Genomic DNA, 23094 nt, shown 5'->3' with positions numbered 1-23094 from the left:
ATATCTTAGCAAAAGACAAGCAACTCTTATTTTGACACCTAGTAGGCAGCCCATACAAGTTGCCCAGTCTGGACTGGTGTGTGCTGCATTTTCTATACATTTTGGAAGGCTGGTGTCCTCTAAAGTTAACTGTTCTAACAACATCCCTTTCTCAGCTGCTAGGAAAATATTCTTCTATTTAATATTAAATGAAACAGATTTCTGCCAATCAGAAAATGTGAGTTTCTGAAGAGCAACAGTGCCATCTATGGGCCTTGACTAATCATTGGAAGTATGAATTTTATAACATTGGTAAATTGTCACTCTCCTAACTTTGCCCATGTTGTGCTGAGAGAGGATGCCACCTAGACTAGTCACAGCTGGGGATGGGGTGAGGGGAGGGCAGTTTTATTTTTGAAACAGCACAAGAGAAATATGTTAAGCCCCACTCTCTCCAGACTGCCCCACAATGTAACACCAGTACACATTTTCTGGAGGTGGGAGCGCTTGGAATATCCTGTCCTGGCTTTCCTAGAGTCGTGTTGGGTTTGGAACAAGACTTGGTTCACAGATACGGACCCCCCCCCCTCCAGCTACCCAGCTACAAACCACAAAATATTGTCCAAACAGAGCCAATTTTACGGAAGCTTCCTGATTTGCTATTGCTCGAGCAGCTTTATGGCTGTATTAATTAATTAATTAAGACGGCAACCCCAGTATCTTGATAATATCTAGTGGAATATTATGGGCGGACAAGGCTTAAATCCTCCAGTCTTTCCTGGCTGGAAAGGAAACAGCGGCATTTCAGTAGTACCAGGCGATCTTTAGAAGGCTAACGCTAATTATATCAAGAAGAACGCTGCTACCCGAAATTTTCGCTGCTGTTTTGGGCATGCTCTATTCATTTAGAATTATACATTAAAAGCTAATTATACGGCTTTTTAATTGCAACTAGCCCGCGCGCGCCTCTTTTTCCTTCCTCCTCCTTTTCCCTCCTAATACTGTGTTTGTCGTCTCTCTCGCGCACGCTCAGCGTAACGTCGCCGGAAAAGGTAGCTGGTTGGGGAGGAGTTGGCGCGAGATAGGAAAGTGCTTTTTGGTCTCTGGCGGGCGCGGGCGAGTTTGCAGCTCCGCCGGTTCAGCTGCGCGCGCTATTCATGGGGGTTCCTCCCTAGCAAGAGGGAGTTGCAAGGTCCAGTTCTTTCGAAACTAGTTTATTTGATTGGTTTGGACGCGGTAAAGAGCAAGATGTCCCGCGGGTGAGTTGGATCGCTTGCATTCGGGGCAAGGCGCCTGTTCTGGAGGGACCATGTCTTTAGAATTCTTTGGGAAGGGGGGACCCCCCCCCCTTTTTGGCAGCTTCTCCCCTGCTATTAGAGCAATATTTTCTGTAATTTTTGACCAATCCCCCATTGTGGTGGCTCATGCATGAGAAATAAGATAATTCAGTTCAGTTTATTTCGAGACGAGTTCATTTCGAGAAGTATTAATAAAAGCAATAACTGCTTCAATCATTTCATTGCGGGGTGGGGAGTGGAAGCAGCTATCATTCATCTGCAGCGGGCTGGGGTGGGACTCTTTAAGGTGATCAAAATGGCCTGCGTGGAAGAACAGAAGGGCGGGTGGCCGGGAGAGGCAAACAGCTGCATTTCTCCCCCCCCCCCGCTCAATTTTTTTTCATTAATTGGATGTTGCTTTAATTAGGAAGGGAAGCTCCGCTATGGCAACGTGGCCCACTGTCGAAATGGGGTCAGCTTCATGTTCCTTTCACCTCCTCTTGCTTAGGGCCTCTTGGTGCCAATGAACTGCAGGATATGAATACAGGGGTACTTGCAAAGACTGAAATGGTTGGTTTGGGTAATGTTGTTCCAAGGGTGCCAATGAACTGCAGGATATGAATACAGGGGTACTTGCAAAGACTGAAATGGTTAATATGTTATGGGTAATGTTGTTCCAATAAGAATTTACTGGGGCAGGCTCCAAGTGTAGTATGGGGGAGAAAGTGTTTTTTTTTTATGGCTGTTTGTTAAGGACTGCTGTGAACTCGCATCCAGGCTAATGTAAAGAATATCCAGGTACCCTGAGTTTATAGCTGCCTAAATGCTTGAATGGGGCCTGTTTGAGTCCACTTAGTATTAGAACATGCTTGGACTTCAGTGAGCTTTCAGGGGAAGAGGATTCCAAAGCTCAGGGGCAGCCACTGTGGCCTCCATGCTCTTGAGGTTCTGGTGTGGTGAATAGAATTAGTAGTTCTACCACAATATGTAGTATGTATCCCCCTTTTCTGCCTCCCCATTTGCTCGTTTCTAATGGTGACTTTCCAGTTGAGGCTGCCATTCTAATCATACATGAGGGAGTAAGTCCTGTTGAACTTTTTACTTATGAGTAAGCATACCTAAGATCGCACTGCACCATGTGTATTCAAGAGCAAGTCTCCTGGAGGTATCTTCACATGCCTTCTGGACTCACATTCAAGTTGGTTGAAGTTATTGTTTAACACACACACACACAACAATCCCTTCTAAGCATGGATTTAAAAGGTGATTGCTCTAATCCGTACTGGTGGTTGCAAAATGTGGCGGCTGATGAAAACCTGACCCCAATTATTTTCCCTAACCAAAGTGATGTGAACTGGAACTGTGAGCTGCCCCATGAATAAAGTGATGGAGAGAGTTGAAAATCCAGGGTAACACTTTCTCACACACACACACTGTCTTGTTTGTAGAAGTGAAGAGCAAGATGAACTACTGTACCAGGACTCAGATGTACCAGAACGGCGGGATAACCGGTGCAAAGTGAAGTGGACGCGTGAAGAGGTAAGGAGAATGGCCAGGGGTGCTAAAGCAGGAGTAGGCTTGGTTGGAAGCCAGGTATGGGAAGGCTCCTTGGAACATGGGTTTGTGCTCATCATTCCTCTCTGTCTGCCACTCCTTTCTTAGAGGAATGGTGAGAATGGTTCCTCCTAGCCTGGCCTGTTCTCTGTCTGCTTTTTGCCTCCTTTCTTAAGCATTGTTCTCCACTGTCATGAGGGCTAGGAACTTGACTTTTAAATGCAAACAAGCCCTGATGTTCTCAGTATGTGAGATTTTGCACTTACGGGATACATTCCAGACATTTGAAATGCATACAGACAACCTTTGTTGCCCATACTTTGTCAAATTATAATAAAGGAATAGACCGATGCACTTGTGAATGACTTTGACGTAAAACCTTGTCATCTGTGACTCAAGTCCGAGCTTATGCTGTCATCTTGGCTGCAGCTTGAGCAGAAGAGTTACACCTAAAAGGGCATCCGGTCCTTGACAGACGAGGCAGAGCAGTTGAGATTTTGCCACTGCACTAGCTTTTTCTTACAGAAAAAAATGCATCTTGTTTGTGGTTCAAGATTCTGTTTTGGCATGCTGTGGCCCTGGCTGCCACATGTCTACAAACCTCCAGTCTGCCAACTTATTGCCCTTTGAGTATAAGAATAACCCTTTCCACAAAGTATGACCATGTGTATTGGAGCCCACTGATGGGAATGTGTGCTACCCTAGAAGCTCCTGATACTTACAGTCACCATTTTATATGAATAGGGCCAATGCATTGATTTTTCCAGGAACATAGTAGGTAGCGTACACTTCTGTTGGTGGGCTCCGAGTCCACATGAGTGTAACATGTTTAAATAAGTAAAATAGGATGTCTTTTGGTAGATGCGTATGTGAATGGCTGACCACATCACTCTTTACAGGATGAGCTACTGAATTCCCTGGTGACAAAGTATGGACATGACTGGAAGTTCGTAGCAAGTCATTTTCCTGTAAGTGGAGTTCTTCAGCAAAACAGCAAGTTTTCCTTGTGCTATTTTGTTGGGAGCTTTTTTCAGAGTGAAGAAAGAGAGCACAGTTACCCTTACCAAAGTTCTAGTTGGCTGTTGGAGAATTCTCTCTCATAATTTTGACTTTGCTTTTTGCCAGTCTTTCCTCTAACTTGTATCTCTTGGAATTGACTTTTGCAGAACCGCACTGAACAGCAGTGTCAGTACCGCTGGCTAAGGGTATTAAACCCAGTCTTGGTCAAAGGTCCGTGGACCAAACAGGAAGACCAGAAGGTAATTTATTTCCCAGTGTTGACTTTCATAGTCCAAAGGCAAAATATCAGTCTTCGTTCTAATGTTCACTTACCTCTGCAGGTAAAATGTCTTTGTAGATTGGAGAGGCAGCAAAATCTCTGCGCGTTCTTCCACCGCGACAGGGCAGAAGTTAAAGGAAGATTGCAACTAACCTTTAGAAATGCATACTGTCCTAACTTTCCCACTGTGGGGAGGATAGAGAAGATGAAGAAAGATGAAGGAGGGGGGTGATGAGAAAGGAAAATAAAAGATCTTCACAGTATGACAAATATATCTGCACAAGATCTCCCTAGCATCTGTCCAGATTGTTTAGGGAGGCTCGTTCTTGTTTTGCTTATCTTCTTAGTGCTGCTGGTTTGCAGCCTACAGGCAAACTCACATTGTATAACCATTCTTTTTGTTTTCCCTAAATAAGGTGATAGAATTGGTGAAAAAGTATGGCACAAAGCAGTGGACGCTCATAGCCAAACACTTGAAAGGCAGGCTAGGAAAACAGTGTCGAGAACGCTGGCACAACCACCTGAACCCTGAAGTGAAGAAATCATCCTGGACAGAGGAAGAAGATCGCATCATCTGCGAGGCTCACAAGGTTCTGGGAAACCGATGGGCCGAGATTGCTAAGCTGCTTCCAGGGAGGTAGGTTCTACATCCAAAGGATCTGGAAAGGGAGGGCTGAATTGACCAGGAACATGCTAGGCTGTTTCTCCTTATGGTGACTCCACTTGCTACCCATGATGTCTCTTTTTACAGGACTGACAATGCTGTGAAGAACCACTGGAATTCCACTATCAAAAGGAAGGTGGACACAGGAGGCTTTCTTAATGAAACTAAAGAATCCAAGCCCCTCTATCTGCTGGTGGAGACGGAAGGCACGGAAAGCCAAACTGTACAGGAAGCTGCAAGCCAGGTGTTGCAGACTTTTGTCTCTCTTTCCCCACCCTAGGAAATTAGCATTTGTATTACCTTAGTGTGGCAGACTTTGAGTGTGGGAATTGTCACAACATTAAGTGTTTCTTTCTGTAGATATGGATAAGGGTGCAAACATCAGTTTCATTTGTGCGGTATTTTGTTGGACCACGTTTAGTCCTGTAGGCAAATCTTATCATGGCTGAAATACGTCAGCTTTGTAATCGCTCAGCTAGTTCTTTTTTTGAGGCATGGCTTTGTCTTTGGGGCTGTGCCTCAGTGGAAGGGCCTTTGGTTTGCAAACAGAAGGTCCCAAGTTCACTTCCCAACATTTCCAGTTAAAAGGACCTGGCAGCAGGTGATGTGAAAATCTCTGCCTGAGACCCTGGAGAGACCTTGCCAGTCTGAGTAGCCAGTACTGACCTCAATGAACCAATGGTCTGATGCAGTATAACAAGGCAGCTTCACGTGTCTTGTAGTTTAACAGCACCCAACTCTTGTAGCTGAGGGGGGGGGGGGTTGAGAGTTGTAAGAAAGATTTGATGGAAACAAAAATAGAAACAAAGCTGCGTGCCTGCTCTTTTGTGTGTGTGTGTGTTATTTTGGCGGGATCAGCCAAACCAAAATAAAACTTAAGACCCAAACAAGAGACCTAGGTATTACAATTAAATCAATAATGAGTTAGAATGTGGAATAAAGTATCCATTTAAATGTAATGATAACCAATGTAATGCACACGAAACATAAGTCTAGCCAAAAGGAGTAGTGTTGAACTGAGAATCTGGTTCACGTATGGTTTATTTTTATTTATTTATTTCCGCATTCATATCCCACCCATCCCGTAAACGGGCTCAGGGCAGGTTACAACATTTTAATAAATACAATAAAATTTAAAACACATTCAAACATATAAAATCAGTAGTCATGCATGCCATAGGGAGAATCTGGCCCATTGTTGTAACTGGGTATGGCCGGTTATCAGTAGGTGGGAGACCGCAACCTCGTGGGGGCCATATTTGGACACCCGCTGCCTCAGCCAGAGGCCTGGCGGAACAGCTCCATCTTGCAGGCCCTGCGGAATTGCATAAGATCCTGCAGGGCCCTGATCTCATTAGGGAGCATGTTCCACCAGGTGGGGGCCAGGGCGGAAAAAGCCCTGGCCCTGGTTGAGGCTAGGCGGATGTCTTTTGGGCCAGGGATCACCAGGAGATGTTGACTCTCAGAGCGTAACGCTCTCCGAGGCGTATATGGGAAGAGGCAGTCCCTTAAGTATGTTGGTCCCAAGCCGTATAAGGCTTTAAAGGTACTTAGGTAAAAAGGCTTTGAAATGACACACACTTCAGAAGTATCGTGTTGGTTTTATGCATCTTCTGTATGGAGCACCAATGAAGCTTCATCTGCCTCTGTCCAGTGCAGTTTTGGCCTTTGCCTCATGATTTTACTACTTGACTTGGCAACCTTGAATGTTCTTTGACTGCAGCAGATTAGTTGTATCATTACATGCTACAACAGAAAATTATCTTTTGGTTTCCCACAGCCAGCATTTTTAGCCAACTGGCCTGTGAATGCCTTGGAAATCAAAGAGGAGGAAGCCAATACTGAAGAGCCAACTGGCCTCCACCAACTGCCTTCTGAGCAACCAGCTGTGGGCCTGGAGCAGGACAATGCCAAGGAAGTCTCAGAAAACAGAGTGCCCCATGATGCTTTGGGGGAAGATTCTCCATACACGTGGGTGGTAGAAGCTGGCAGCTATCTGTGTCCTGCTGTTCCATCCATTACAGAAGCTCTGGATATGATTGAATCTGTAAGAAGTGGAATGTTGTTTACTTCCATAAGACAGTGCACTGGTGGGGCCTGCATTTTGGGGCTATGTTGAACCTTCTGTACTTTTCTGCAGCTGAACATCATAACCTTTGGAATTCTTCTTTTCCTCCACCTTCCAACCTTGAGATTTTAGTTTACATGATTGAAACAATGCCAGTATGTGTGGGAAGGCATCTAAATTAAGCCAAAAACACTTCAGTGCTGCAGCATGTGTTCCAGTTGGTAGGCTGTAAGTTGAAGTGCAGGCCTAAGCAGAGTTATACCCTTATAAGCCTACTGACTTTGGTGGATTTAAAAGGGTGTAACTCTGCTTAGGACCGTGCTGTGAATTGTGCATTAAAGAGTCTGCTCACTGCAGTATATCCTTGAAAGTTTTGTATGGTTGTTGGAGCTGTTAAGCTTCATGCAGATAGTGTGTTAACTTGATGCAAATATAAGCAGTGATTTAGTTGCAGATTTTTTTGAGTTTTATGATTCATATTTATTGTGTTACTTAGTCCTAAGGAAACTATTGTGTGTGTGTGAAATGAAACCTTGTTCCAAATGCTGTGGTCTTATCAGAGAAGAGTCACTTGAGAGTAAGGTCTAATAATATTACTGGGGCTCTCTATAGATATGTGAGGATTCCGCATCTAAGTATGAACATTAAAAATATAAGAACACAATTCAATACTAATGACAGTGGTCTTTTCTATCCCTTCCCTCCTCTTCCTTTTTGTTGCATCATTCTTTGGCATGGGAGGGGCTGTGGCTCAGTGGTAGAGCATCTGCTTAGCATGCAGACAGTCCCAGTCCCTGGCATCTCCAGCTAAAAGGATGAAGTTGGTGGTGATGGGAAAGATCTCCAGTTGAGACCCTGGAGAGCTGCTGCCTGTCTGAGTAGACAGGACTGACCCTGATGTATCAAGGTTCTGGTTCAGTGTAAGCCAGCTTCATGTGATCCTGGGGTAAATCTCTACCGATGGAAAGGATTTCTGTAAGCTGAGTGGAATTTTACCTTCTTGTACAACCTGCTTCTTCAGGACAGGGGACCTCCAGGATTATTATGAGGGGGTCGTTAGAGGTCTGCAAGTGGGCAGGGGGTATTAAACCTCTCCCCCACGAATGGAAACTTTCTGCAGTTTTACCCTTTGTTTCTGAAATTTTTTCTTTTTTGGGTCAGGACCCAGATGGCTGGTGTGATCTTACTCAGTTTGACCTGCCAGAGGATCCCTCCGCAAGCAACAGCCTAGATAGCCAAACCTCCATCAAGCCTTACTCTTCCTTGCCAAATGTGACTGCGTACCGTTTGGATGGCCACACCATTTCAGATCTGAGCAAAGGCAGCAAGGGTGAGCTCATCCCCATCTCCCCACGCACCGACATGACGTTTGGCACACCGCCCTCCGTACTCAAGCGGCAGAAGAAGAGAAGAGTCTCCCTCTCGCCAGTCACAGAGGGTGGCACCGCTACTAGCCTCTCCTTCCTGGACTCCTGTAACAGCATGACCCCCAAGAGCACCCCTGTCAAGAGCACCCCTGTCAAGACACTGCCATTTTCCCCTTCTCAGGTGTGTAGGTATAAAATCTGATGTGGAGGCACCAGGGATGTCACAGTGGCTGTCAGCATTTTGTCATGTAGCCAGACTGCCATTTATATTCTATATGTGCTTGGATCTAGATGCAGTGACCAAATGCTTAGAACAGGGAATGCCCAGTCTTGTGAGAACTTGTGGAATTTTGGGACCATGGAATGGGTGCCATCACAAAATGGCTGCCATGGTGGCGGAAACCAGTCATGAAATGCTGGGTAGTTGCAAGCCACATATTCTCCTGGAATGGAGGCAGCTCTTTGTGAGTGGGTGTACCCTGTAGACAGAAAGGTGTTCTTCTGGAGCATCTCCTACTCCATTGAGGTAGAGGAAAGCCAGGACTGGGTCTTTGCTTTGGGGGAAGAGATACTTTCTCAAAGATGCAAATGGGTGCCAGGAAACAGATTGGCCAGTGTTGTGGCACCCTTGGGCACCAAGTTATGTATCACTCACTTAGAGTGTACTTCTGAAGGCTTTTCTGTCTTCCAATCCTGCCTGAAATGTACCAAATTATGCCTGCAGAGCTTCTCATTTGTGGGAATTGAAGGGAAATTGATAAATCCAGGCGCTACCTTAGATCCTGCTTTTTCAATTATGTTTTAAGTCATGGTAGTTAATCTTCAGTCACTTGAATATCTTATGCATGAATTGGCCACTTCCAGGAAATATCAGACTAGGCTTTGAACCTCATGAATGACAGTGAAATAAAGGTTCCCCATGTTAGGTTTCTGGAAATGGGAGCCTTTCTGGGTCTTAAATGTAACATGTAAATTTGCCCTTGGTTGCATTATTTTGATAAATTATCAGCTGGCCTTACATAGGGTTTTTTGTGGGGTTTTTTTGTATTTTTTGGTATTTTTTATGTGTGTGTGCGTGTGAGTGTACCTGGAAGTCATGGCAACCTCTGGTGACTGACCCCTACTGGGGGTCTGGAGGATATTCAGAGAGGTGGCTGAATAAAGCCTGCCCCTGCCTCTGGTATTTCAAGGAGGTCTCCCATCCAAGTACTTGCCAGATTCGACCTTGTTTAGCTTCTGAGATCTGGCTTGCCTGGGCTATCCAGGTCAGGGCAGTAGTTCTTTGTTGTTGTTGTTTTTACTTGATTTATTTTTGTTTTAATTGGTAGTAACTTACTGCTGAAAATTTCTAGTATGTGGAGTCTGTGTTGTCAAAAGCTGCAGGTGCTAGTAGATCAAGATAATTTTGAGATTTTCCCTCATTCTAACACCTTCCACTGGATATATTCTTGGCTTTATGTTTTTCTATGCATCCTGTGAAATGGGAGCTACTGATCTACATCATATAGGCTTGAGTAGTCTTCTTTGGCACGAGCATAAATTGTAATTTAAAGGTAAAGTGAGACCAGGTATCTCATGTTCACACACAAATGCTGGGGAAAGGTATTGGATTATTCCTGGATGCTTTCTGCTGTAATGCTGCACTCCCAGCTGTCTGGAAGACCATGATATGCTTGCTGGAGACAGTAGAATCTGTATGCCATTGAAACATTACCTCAGAAAATTTGGGCATGCATCCTGGACAAATGTCACACCGAAGCTTGAGGTAAATGTCTTACTTCAGACTGCCTGTTGTTGACCACTGTATACTTCATAATGTCAGATTAGGACTAGATGTGTTTTTTGCCCTCAAAATGCAATTTAATTTGACATAGAAATGTCATCTCTGTTGCTTGTAAGGGATTATGCAAGTATACTTTGTGTCTGCAAAGTACTTAGGATCCATGATGTTTTGACACAGAAGAAGGGAAAGTGTAGAGTGTGGCTGGGGGTGGTGTGGAAGGCAGGTTGTTAGTAGCTACAAGGAAAGGTAGAGAGTTCTGTAAGGTCCAGTTCCATGAATACATAACTGCGTCTGACACTAAATAAAATTATGATTGCCCTTTTGTTGAGTGGTGTCATTTGGAAAGTCACTGTAGCCTTCCTGTCACGTCTCAAAAATACCTGTAGTTTAATCCTCCCCCCCCCCCAATTCCACATCAGGCCTCCCTTGCTGTAAACTCTCTCTCTCAGTTTACCTGTGGTGAATGTTTTTTATTTGGCAGTTCCTAAATTTCTGGACCAAACAAGACACTCTGGACCTTGAGAACCCCTCATTAACCTCTACACCTGTGTGCAGCCAGAAAGTAATAGTGACCACTCCATTACACAGAGACAAGACACCATTGCTCCAGAAAAATTCTGCGTAAGTCATTGTCTTATCATTCTCTCCTTAGTTTATATCCTTCAGGCAGGAATGTCGTAGTTTGACCAACTGTGTTATCACTGGGCCCAATGTTATATCCAGAAGCACCTCATTTTATGGCAGTAGTGGTGATCAGCTGGCATGGTTCTAGATGACATCACTGTGCACCTCACATAAGCCACACTGAGCTCCTACAGAACGGGTTTCAGTGTTGTGCTATCAACAGCTCCACCCCATCCCACAATGTTGGCTTTCAGTATCCATCCCAGGGCAGCACTATAATTCTCTGAAGTTTGGTGCCAGGCAAACAACTGTGAGGATTCAGTTCCAAAGCTGAGGTGCCACCACAAGAAAGGCTCTGATCTCTACTAGCCACCCATCTGGCCTTTGAAAGTGGAGATGGGTGGAAGAGGGCTTCTGTAAGTGGCAGGCATTTTGTGTTGAAGCAGGTGGTCCTTCAAAGAATGGAATGAACTTTTCTGGTAGCCAGTATATTACAGGTGCATATGGTGGTGTTATGACTAATGGTTCCTTGGAGAGTGTGTTTGTAAGCTACTGCAATTCTTGAACTGAGAGGTGTATAATCTTTCCTTTCTCTGCATCTGCTGCTTGTGACAGCCAGAGCCTCACTGTAACTTGAGGGAAATTGGCCACAAGGGAAATGGTGTGACTAAGTAGGGGGAAGCTGAGGTTGTATGTACCCCAGTTTACCAGGAGTTCAGGCATGCTAATTGCTTGTGCTATGCCATAAGTTTAAAAATCTTTGTACGCTGTAGTCTCAACTAATTGGTTTTACTGTTTTTTTGTTTTTTTTGTATTGAATACAATTGGCTGCCATTTCAGAAATACAACAAAGGCCAGAAGTAAAACTTCACTAAAGTTTTGTTAAATACCATATGTCTTAGGGAGTAGTAACATGAAAAAAACCAGAACAGCGGGGAGAAACAGGAAAAAACAGCTGTTTTTAACTTGGTTCTTGTAGCAACAGATGAACTACTATAATTTGCCTATTTGAAAAGTAAATCTTTAATTGGCCAATTGATGTACGCATGTCATAATAGTTCTGGATTTTGTGTGTGGGGGGGGTTAAGATAATGCCTGTCATTCCTTACTGCTTGTCAGGAGGCAACATCATGGAAAGGCCTTGGCCTCTGCTCTATTTTTTTGCCATCTAGGATAACTTTTTCACCATGCCTAGTTGGAACCCGCTTGTGTCATCTTATTTCCACTGTGAGATTAAGAGCAAACAATAGGAACCCAACTCTCTGGAAGACTGTGTATATCTGCTGAAGGGCCTGAAGTGATTTGTGGAAGGTTTTGTTATTTCACTTATTAGAAACTGGAGAAAGCATGAGGGGGAAATCCATTGAATTGTTGTGGAGTCAGAAGAGCACTGAGATAGCAAAACCTCCACAGGGTGGTTTTGTTTTTGTTTCTGACATGGACACTGTTCATGCTGACACTCCAAGATTCATCTTGGATGGGATCCACAGTTAAAACTCCTTTCTGGCTTGTCCCATGTTTCGGAGGCATTCCAGAAAGGGATCGCCTTTCTGTGACACCTCTGAGTATTCTCACGCAGACAGTCCCTGTGCAAAGTAAAATCACCCAGTGGTGATTTCATATCTGCATTTGTTACCTCCATTTGAATCCTCTCATGAACTGAAAATCCAGAACTCTGAAAAAAAAACCCCACTTTCTTTTGGCTTTCAGGTTTGTGACACCTGATCAGAAATATGTAACAGACAATACGCCTCATACGCCTACACCTTTCAAGAATGCTCTGGAGAAATATGGTCCACTGAGGCCCTTGGTATGTATGTGGCTGTCCCATGAATCCTTCCTACAGAGTGTTACGTTGTGCTTCTCATGTTTTGATCACCCTAGGAATCCCACAAGAAATGGGCTCCCCCCCCCCCCCCCCCAGTATTTAGGAATATTCTCACATTCAGCAGAAATAAGCTTGGTAGGAAAAACCAGAAGGCTTTAGAGTTGGCTAATATCGTTCATGTCTGCTGAGCTACTAGTGCTGGTTTAGGGTTGTTCAGTCTAATGGTGCTCTGGCTGTCTAAACATTTTTATCTAATAGCAAAAAGCAAGATATCTGAGCCATCCACTTTGTTCATTTGTGACCCTCTCAACAAACAAAGTAACGAAAACGAAACCCAGACATTTTATTTGCTTTTCCTGTGTTTAGGAATAAACAAGTTTCTCAGTCCACAAATATTAATTCCCTTATAGCTGCTAACACTGTTAGCCAATGAAACAAATTTATGTGGACTTTATTTTTCTGCCTTTTTGTCCTTGGTAAGGTGGCTCAAGTGGTTAAGACACTGAACTGCAGGCTGTGGAAGGTCGGTAGTTCAGCAGTTCGAGACCCGAGTGTGCCACATGACGGAGTGAGCTCCCGTCTCTAGTTCCAGCTCCTGCCAACCTAGTAGTTCGAAAGCAAGAAATTGCAAGTAGATAAATAGGTACCACTTCAGTGGGAAGGTAACAGCGTTCTGTGGGCCTTGGTGTTTAGTCATGCCGGCCACAAGACCACGGAAATGTCTTTGGACAGCGCTGGCTCTTCGGCTTTGAAACGGAGATGAGCACCGCAACCCTAGAGTCGGATTCGACTGGCTTTCGAGCAAGGGAACCTTTACCTTTAAGGTTAACTATTTTGAGGTGGTTAATACTCCCATAGCTTCTAGGCTCTTGCGAGGTGTTTTTTTTTAAGTAACACTTCCATCGAGTTCACGAGGTAGCTCTCCTCCCACCCTCACCCTTTCCAAATACCTGAGCAGTAGGTCTGTTTGGTGAAATTTTAGGACATGTAGTAACTGGGTGCTCAGCGAGTCTCCCTTACCCCAAATCCATCTTGCTAGGGGCTGATTTAAACAGCATGACTTCTGTGTGCATCACCATTTAAGAAGCCTCATCTGTGGTGGTTATCCACACAGCTATGCGATTAACTTGCCTTCTACACAGATTTATACGAACAAACACACATATGAACACATGAAGCTGCCTTATACTGAATCAGACCACTGGTCCATCAAGATCAATATTGTCTACTCAGACTGGCAGCAGCTCTCCAGGGTCTCAGGCTGAGGTCTTTCACATCACCTACTACCCGGTCCTTTCAACTGGTGATACCAGGGATTGAACGTGGGGCCTTCTGCATAGTAAGAATAAACCACAGCCCCTCCATGCAGTGCTCATGAGCCATCACAACAACTGATTGAGTGTCATTTTTTTTGGGGGGGGGGTACATGGGGTAAGATCCTCTTAGATGTTAGGGCATGGAGGACGTTCTGCCTAAATCTGCCTTCACTTTCAACTTCCAAGACTCCCAGTGTCTCTTAAGAGGCTTTTCTCTTTCCACCCCCCCATTTTCTTGCTGAAGTAGATGAAGGAAGATTGTCTACAGAGGAGCTAGCAATGGGGAAGCATGAACTAATTAATTTGTTTCCCTTATGGCCTCTTTCTCAAGGGGCATACCAAGTTACAAGAGACTCAAGGGGGATACCAAAATACAATGCAAATAAAGACAAAATTATACAAATAACAAATGATGCAATGAAACTACATTGTAAGCTTAAGAAAAACACACTTTAAACAATAGACTGCCTAAAATTTAACAGAATGAATCTTATGCAGATGGGGATTGTGCTTTGCAAATGATGGTGGGAAGTGCGCTGCTTTATAGAAGAGTAGGTTTTTATACCCCTCTTTACCTTAAGGGGAGTTGAAAAAGTGGCTAACAATAACCTTTCCGTTCCTCTCCCCACAACAGGCACTTTGTAAGGTAGGTGGGGGCTGAGAGAGTTCTGAGAGAACTGTGATGGCCCAAGGTCCCTCAGCAGGCTTCACATGGAGGAATCAAACCTGGTTCTCCAGATTAGAGTCCGCCACTCTTAACCACTACACCACACTGGCTCTGAGTGTGTGTGTACTTCAAAAATTGAATTAGATGCTGCTCTGCCACTGACTTCTCACGTCCTCTGGTTTCTCCTCTTTTGCATCGCTAATCCCAGCCACCAACACCTAGCCTGGAAGAGGATTTGAAAGAGGTTCTACGGAGTGAGGCTGGCATTGAGTTGATCATAGAAGATGATGTGAAGCCAGAGAAACAGAAGAGAAAACAAGGCGTAAGTGTCTCTGTAGTCTATGCCGTTTTGTGTTTTTATTCAGACTTATAACTCCTAATGTGTACATGCTTAGGGCACTATTGAGAAGAAGGAAAAGAGAAGAGATTGGGTAAGAGATTGTTATCGCGCTGCAGAAATGTGGGGACATAGCCTGTTTTGCTGTAGAAGATGCCTCTTGCTGTGAAGGCTTTTCAACGATGAAATAAATGTTCTGGTGTCCAGAGGGCAAGAGTAGATCTAATGGGCTTACATTACAGGAGAGTAAATTTCAGCAGGAGAAACGTCATAACAGGCCGTTTAGTTCAACAGTGGAACCAATTCTCTAGGAGAGGGTGATGGACTCTCCATTACTGGAGGTCTTCAAGCAGAGGTTGCTGGGCACATAAATCTTAACTGGGAACACTGTGTGTTAGTGGTGTATTCTCCATGGCCTTCTGTGCTTGGCACTAGTATAGTAGGAGTTTTGCTGCCAACTATCGCAAATGAAGAAAGCTTACAGGGAGAAAGTTGATTGTTTTGAAATGTGGTGTTGGAGGAGAGTTTTATGGATAATGTGGACTGCCAGAATGACAAATTAGTGGGTTCTAGATCAAATAAAACCAGGACTCTTCCTAGAGACTCAATTAACTAAACTAAGGCTATCGTACTTTGGTTATTTTATGAGGATATAAGAGTCACTGGAGTAGACAATGATGCAAGGAAAAGAGGAAGACCCAACATGAGATGGATTAACTCCATAAAGGAAGCCACGGCCTTCATTCTGCAAGACGTGAGCAAGGCTGTTAAAGATAGGACATTTTGGAGGTCATTAATTCATAAAGTGACCATATGTAAAAAATGATTTCATGGCACTTAACACACTCACGTATATCGCAAGTGTGTCCTGATAAATACATGCTCTGTAACGTGATGTTCAGATGGCTTAGCTACCTATTGGTCTCCAAATTCTTTCCTCCTGGCTTTGTTGCTTGTTAGTTTTGCCACTCTTAATTTTTATTTGCATTTCTTGTCCTCCTCCCCTCCCCGCAGCTGCACAGGAGTCCTATTAAAAAGGTCAGGAAATCCCTCGCCTTAGACATTGTGGATGAAGACTTGAAGCTGACCGTTTCCGCCATGGCCAAACCTGTGTGCTTCAAAAGAGCTCAGGTAAGCCATGATCAGGTGGGAGAGTAGGAAGAACTGGAGCCCACAGCTGTAAAATATGCATACGTAAACAGCTGGGTAGGTGTGCACTGAACAGATTCAGCTGCCTCTGCATAGCCTACCATAATTTTTCTTGTATTTATTCTATTAACAGATTTTTTTGTACTGCTAATCTTTGCAGTGTGTCTGTGAGCTCTTTAAGTTGTAAATAGTCCCCCACCCACCCTCCGGTTGTCTGAAATGCAATTGAGGGGGCAACGGATTTGATCAGGGCAGTGGTGAAAAGGGTGCCAAACCTCCAGTTTTTTAAAAAGTGGCCTACAGTCTGCTTCCCCTGCAGAGGAACAACAGAGGGCCTCTGTACCCACCCCCATTGGTGAGAAAGCTACTGGCGAAGTGCTGTTTTGATTGGGAAATGCTTTGCAGGAAATAGTGGATCAGCTTCCCCCAGTTCACTCCAACAATATGTGCAGGAGCTGCCTCACTCAACTGTATTTCAGTTTGTTTTTAAAGGCATGGTAGACTGTTTCAAGGGAGCTGCGGTGGCTCAAGTGGTTAAGACGCTGAACTGCAGGCTGTGGAAGGTTGGTAGTTCAGCAGTTCGAGACCCGAGTGTGCCGCATGACAGCGTGAGCTCCCGTCTCTAGGTCCAGCTCCTGCCAACCTAGCAGTTCGGAAGCAAGAAATTGCAAGTAGATAAATAGGTACCACTTCGGTGGGAAGGTAACAGCGTTCCGTGCACCTTGGTGTTTAGTCATGCTGGCCACATGACCACGGGAACGTCTTCGGACAGCGCTGGCTCTTCGGCTTTGAAACGGAGATGAGCACTGCAACCCTAGAGTTGGATTCGACTGGCTTTCGAGCAAGGGAACCTTTACCTTTACTAGACTGTTTCAAGGTCTCCCATATCTTGTTTAGTTTGACCTGTAGGTATCTCCGTGTTACTTTAGCTGTGATAGTTGGGTATACATTTGTAGGGCACATGCCTTAGTCCAGAAAAACATTTGTACTTGAGTGGCAGTGTGGTAGAAAGGAAGTATGAAAACCTTTTTAAGAAGTCACATTCCTCAGTTGCGATAGGAGAAGCTTACTGACCTATTCCAGCAGAGACCATCATATCATACCTACGAGGGTCATCTCCCCCCTCCACCCCCGAGCTGCTTTTCTTTCTCTAGTACCACAAGGGCTGATGGGGTTGTAAGCAAACCCTACAGGAAGGAAGTACCAAAAGTTCATGCTGAGGCAGCCACTTTCTGGGACAGTCATTTCTGTAAATGCCTTTTAGTACATTGGTGAGTGCACTATGTCCATTTTTAATGCATTCTCCTGGACGGCCAAAATCCTACAAAATCCCAAACGACTTTTAAAAACAATTGTGTATTTATGCCTCCTTAATTCTGATGTAATAATCAGTGCAGTTTTGCAGTAGTACAAATGGGATGCCAGAGGCTTGTTTCTCGCCCATGCTATGAAATAGCTGGACTTTGTTATGGTCACAGCAGGACTGCATTTTTTAATTTTTTAATTTATTTTGGCATTTTTACCCCGCCCTCCTCGCTGCTTTTCAAAACTGGCAATGCAATCCCAATCAGAGTTACACCTTTATAAACCCACTGACTTCCATGGGTTTAGAAGGATGCAACTCTCCTTAAGATTGCACTGTCAGTCATGTAACCTGCAGATGAAGGGTTCAGGTCCCTGAAGACAAAAGACTGGTGAACTGCTGGACTTGGTTAAGCGAAATGATTTCTTTGTGTCCCCAGGTTATTGGAGCAAGGCTGTGTATCTTTGTGTCTATGGTCTGTGCCACGTACATTTTTGTCCATGTGCAGAGATGCCTGGCATTTAAGTCTTGAACAAAGTTGTCTTACAAACAGCCTGATGTAATGCATGGCTACTCAGTATAAAGTTGTAATGCCTTTAATTGGACTTATTCCCAAGTATGTGTGCACAGAAGTCTAAAGCTGAGAAACATCCAGTATATTATATAGACTGAAGTGGTAGGGCGGCTGACTGACTGTACCACTTAAGGCTGCGTTAGCCGCAACACCGGGTCTGTTTGAGCTATGATGGGGGAATTTAGCTAAGAGACTGTTTGCTTAGTAGGTGCGCGAGCTAGGGATCACACTCCAACTATACCAGAGTCAGAACCCTCTCGGAGCGGCACAGGTGACAGACAGGAAATTCCTTTTATGAAATTTATTAAGAAAAGAACCCTAATACATTCAGCTAATCAATGAAATATCACACACACACACACCTCAGAGAACTAGGAAATAAAGAAATGAAGCAATCTTAAAGAGATCAGTGACAAAAGAGGGTGAAGTGTTGAGGGCGGAGGGGGTATAGCTTCCTGTCCAGATGTGCAGAAGTCCATGGAGAAGGGATTATGTCCCAAACAGAGTTTGGGGGTGCACTGCCAGTTGGCATCAGGGCAGAGACACCCTCTGAGACCATGTGCTTTGGAGGATATAGACATTGGAAAACAATGTGGACCAATGGGCGGCCTTGAGGGGTTTGTCTCAGGTGAAGACAAAAGGTTACCTGGACCAATAAGGGGTCCCAGGGGGTGTGACACCAGGAGGAGCAATACCTAGGTTTGACCAATAAAGTCCCAGAGGGGCAGAGTCTGGCTTCACAATAGTGTTGAGATTAGCCAGGTGATGGATGGCTCTAGTAGAGCTGGCTGAATGGGTTTGATGACCACTAATGGTCCTGCAAAGGCAGGTTGAATAGGTTCCTAGGCTTAGACAAAAGGTGTGAAATGGGTCCCTGATAGATGTCAGGGAGGACTGTTAATAATTTTAATGTTTGGTTTATCTCGGTATCCCGTGGGAGGGAGCAGGAAGGACAGGTGTGAAGACCGAGGATGTCCGCATAGACATAGGTATCACATAAAAGGGCTACGTGAAGTTCTGGAGACAGAAGGGCTATTCGCCAGGTGGCTACAGAATAGCTTTAGAAATGCAGATATTGTACCTGGTGCAACCCATGGTTATTCCATGTGCATACCTCTGCTGGGTGGAGGGGGAGATTGGAGATTGTCTCGGAGGGCTGCCTTGTGCAACCTGAAATGGAAACCCTTTTGCAGAGGTGTGGCTAGCTCTGTGTTTCAGAACCAAGAGTGCCTTCCTTGGCCTGAGTTTGTGGGTCTCTGGTTCAGGTCAGAAGTGGGGGGGGTGCTCCACTATTTAAGGCTACCCGCGAGTAAGGCAGCACCGCTGGGTAACAGCTGTGGGTAGAAGGCTGCATCTTTTTTAATGCTTCCCCTCTCCCATAGTATATGCAGAGAGTGTTTAAGCACATTGTGGTGGTGCTGGAGGAAAGTGGTGTGAAGTCACAGCTGACTTATGGTGACCCCGTGGAGTTTTCATGGCAAAAGCGCATTGTGGGGAGATACTGAAATATAGCTTGTTCCCTGAAGTTATATTAGTCTACTATATGCCCTTGTTGTTAATAAAACCCTTGTTGCTTTTCTTAGAATATTTACAACTGCTATTCCTTAGTCATAAAAGGAAAATAAAATCAATAGAAATGCCTCACTTTACTTTTCTTCTCTCACCCCCCCTCCCCTGACAAAAGGGAATGAATGAAGCATATATAGGAAAAGCTCCAAGATTCAGGGACAAATGGTCAATAGAAATGCAAGAGAAATAGTAAAAAACTCCATGCCACAACCTCCACGTGTCATCTGAATTGGTACAGTTCCTAATTCCATCGCTCAGTGGACCATTTCAAGATGGATAACGTATAGGAGAATACTCCACATTTCCTGTTTATAGGAGTCAGGGTAGTTTGGCAGGCACACTATTTGTCTCGGAGCCCAGAGGCTAGGGCCTAAAGTCCAGGTTGTTCACAGACTTACTAGGTGGCCTTGGACAGCCATTTGTGCATGGGCTTTTGTTAATGATTTGAAAAGCAGGGATATTAATGATCTGGCATAGAGTTATAAGAGTTTCTAAGATAAGCTTATATTAAATAATACCTTTTCTGAGCCATGGGGAATAAGAGTGAAAGATGTAAACACAAGCTTTTGTATGGCTGTGAATAATATGTTTTTTGAAGGAGAATTGGAACTCATGAAAAATTACAAAAGGGCTCTTATAAGCAATGAAGAGCTATAAGGATAAGGAGGGAAAGGCTATGGCCTATCTTACTGCGGTATATACATGTTACGTCTGCAGTATCACATGCAGCTCATCCGTATGCACAGGCAGACGATTCTCATGGTCCTTGGGCTGGGAAAGTTGCATGAATTTTTGGAACATGTATTTTCATTGTGCTGAAAACATTGGAGGGGCACACATCAGTGCTTGCACTGGCCCTACAGAGGGACTGTGTTATGAACTAGGCCCTAAATTCAGTGGCCCTTGATGAAGAATGATGCTGAGTAGCCAGTCAGAACCTGCCAGTCTGTTTTTGGCTGTTTTGCCATAGCCCTGTTAACTAGAAAAATGCCAGGAAGTAGATTCCCTAGTAAAGAGCCTGCCTTTGATTCAGTGGCATTATTGCACAGTAGTAGGCTTCGGAGTTCATTACCCACACATACCCACTGATGGTGACCTCTAGGTGACACAGCTGATAAGGGTATGAAGTTTATTGTTCTAATCACAGCTCAGATGAGTCATTAAGGAGCTCTCGCTCTGTGGAAAGCATCACATCATGATTGAAAGATAAGGGATGTCTGATTACATTAAGCACCTCTAGCTTTTTTTTTCTTTGTTTGTGGGAAGAGATGGAGGGAATTTAGGCAAGCTCATCTGAGTGGTATATTTTCTTACGACTGTTCCTCTTCTCTTGGTTGATTGCAGTCTGTGAGCTTCCTTTCCCAGTCCCTAAACCTGTCTGTGTCAAGCAGCAAGAATGAGAGCAGTGTGCTCAAGCGAGGGTTTGTTCAAGTAAAGACAGAGAAAGCACCGTCTTCCAAGAGAATCCAGAGCAAATACAGGCCACCAGCCCTGGTAAGCGTCACCTTGGCACTCTTGTGGCCACTTCCTAGCTCTCAAAACACAACAGTGTGGGAGCTAGTGGACAATGAGGATGATGTTGTGTGCGTTTCCCCCCCTCCCCCCCAAAGATCCAGTGCAGTTTGAAAGCCAAGGTGGAGAAAAACCTCCTGTGTATGTAGTTCTAGCCTGACACTACACCTTACTGTGATTTATACAGGCTGTCCAGAGTTCAGATTTTCTTAATGTGGTTTTTTTAAAATTTACTTTCATGTAAAACTAACTGAAGAAAAGTGTTTTAGCAAACTGCATATTTTATTTATTTAAGAAATTTGTATGTCACCTCTTTAGAGACCTACATAGTTGGAGGAGACCAGTGTTCCCTCTAAGCTGAGTTAAAGTGAGCTAGCTCACAGTTTTTTAGCCTCTGGCTCACACATATTTGTCTTAGCCCAGGAAGTATGGCTCCAGTGCAAACTAATATATGCAGTAGCCAAATCGCTCGCTCACAACTTTAATGCCAGTAGCTCACAAAGTAGAATTTTTGTTCATAAGACCCCCCCAGCTTAGAGGGAGCATTGGCGGAATTTAAGGCTCATAGTAGCCACAGAATTGGGGTTCCTTAAAGCAGAATATTATGAACTACTACTGAGTAAAGTAAACAAGTCCAAAAAAAGGAGCTAGTGCAGAAGACACTTTACAAGCCTGCCTTTGTGGCACATCAACATCCTGGAAAAGAAGTGCATTCTCACCAGCTTTCAAACCCCTTCTCTCTGAGACCAAGTGTGGTAAAGTGGTTAAGAGTGTCCAGCTGGTATCTGGGAGACTCGGGTTTGAATCTCCACCTGTGCCATGGAAGCTTGCCAGGTGACCTGGAGCCAATCACACACATTAAGGCTAACCTACATCACAGGGTTCCAGCTCCTGCCAACCTAGCAGTTCGAAAGCAAGAAATTGCAAGTAGATAAATAGGTACCACTTCGGTGGGAAGGTAACAGCGTTCCGTGCGCCTTGGTGTTTAGTCATGCCGGCCACATGACCACGGAAACGTCTTCGGACAGCGCTGGCTCTTCGGCTTGGAAACGGAGATGAGCACCGCAACCCTAGAGTCGGATTCGACTGGCTTTCGAGCAAGGGAACCTTTACCTTTACTTACATCACAGGGTTGTTGTGAGGATAAAATGGAGGAGAGGAGAATGATGTAAGCCATCTTTTGTCCCCCATGGGGGAGAAATCTGGGGTACAAATGAATTAAATAAGTAAATAAATTCTTTCCCTGCTTGTCTAGAGGCAATTCTGACTTGCCAAAGGCAAATGGTTGAGTGTTCAGGTTCAAGAGGCTTTTCTCAAACTTGCAGTCTTCCCAGGTTTTTTGTAGAAAGGCTCAGTGCTGGGAAAGATTGTTCTCTGCATGTAGATTGAGTGCCAATTAGCATAGGTCATACTGAGCTAGGTGACTCGATAAAAGGCGGGTTCATATGTTCATCTGTGCTCTCTCCCTTAGATGTCCAGTGCCTGGAAAACTGTGGCATGCGGTGGCTCTAAAGATCAGCAGATCATGCAAGACAAAGCTCGACAGATTTTGGGCGTGTTGAAACAGAACCACACATCACGAACACTGATCTTATCTTGAAGAACTCTGTAGCCTTTTATAGTTTATTTTTATATCAATGGGGCAAGGCCACAGGAAAATGAACTGTTCCCTCCCCACTTCCTTTCATTTGTTCTCAGTATTCTGTCAAGGAGACTTCAATTAATTGTTCTGAGTTCTAAATGGGTTGCAGTTTTGGAAATCTTTTGTAGAAGAAAAGATGCCAAGAGCTGGACAGCAGCCCAACATTATTAAAGATGAGGTATCACCACTTTCCTTGACAGTCCTCCTCTTCCCATTTCCATAAATGGAACCTGGCAGCTGTCTCGTCCTTGCTTTCAACTGATCTGCAAGACAGTGGTGGATCAGTGCTTGATAGAGAACCACCTTTGGAACTCTGGATTTGGTTTTGACCTCCCTGAGCGGATCCACGGAAGTGCAATTCTCTAAAGTCCCTGCTGGTTTCATCGGTACAATCATGTATTTTGCTCTTCTTGTCTTTTTCTTGATGGGTAACTGGCAGTGGATTGGGACAGAAGGAAGAACACCTGTTGCACAGTATCCACTGTTCTGCTCATTAGACTGAGGGATAATATGTAAGAGTAGGAATAATTTCTTCTCTGGAGCATTGCAGTCTGTTAGTAATAATAAAATCACATCTTCTAAAGTGGCCCTAGCATGCCTGT

The 23094-nt window shown here is 44.4% G+C and overlaps 1 protein-coding gene across 1 annotated transcript; it reads left to right on the top strand.

Moving 5' to 3' along the window:
- Positions 1 to 1211: 1211 nt before the first annotated feature.
- Positions 1212 to 22450, top strand: MYBL2 (v-myb avian myeloblastosis viral oncogene homolog-like 2). Its single transcript, XM_015428336.1, has 15 exons — positions 1212 to 1238; positions 2705 to 2795; positions 3710 to 3778; positions 3977 to 4069; positions 4506 to 4726; positions 4841 to 4997; positions 6534 to 6800; positions 7983 to 8369; positions 10453 to 10592; positions 12306 to 12405; positions 14615 to 14728; positions 15758 to 15889; positions 19674 to 19704; positions 20678 to 20832; positions 22322 to 22450. The coding sequence occupies exons 1-15, from the start codon at positions 1228 to 1230 to the stop codon at positions 22448 to 22450; spliced, it is 2097 nt and encodes a 698-aa protein (XP_015283822.1). The 5' UTR covers positions 1212 to 1227.
- Positions 22451 to 23094: the final 644 nt, after the last annotated feature.

This window comes from Gekko japonicus, unplaced genomic scaffold (assembly GCF_001447785.1).
Source record: "Gekko japonicus isolate JY-2015 unplaced genomic scaffold, Gekko_japonicus_V1.1 scaffold3980, whole genome shotgun sequence".
Lineage (NCBI taxonomy): Eukaryota > Metazoa > Chordata > Lepidosauria > Squamata > Gekkonidae > Gekko > Gekko japonicus.
This window is presented reverse-complemented; position numbering and strand designations above follow the sequence as displayed.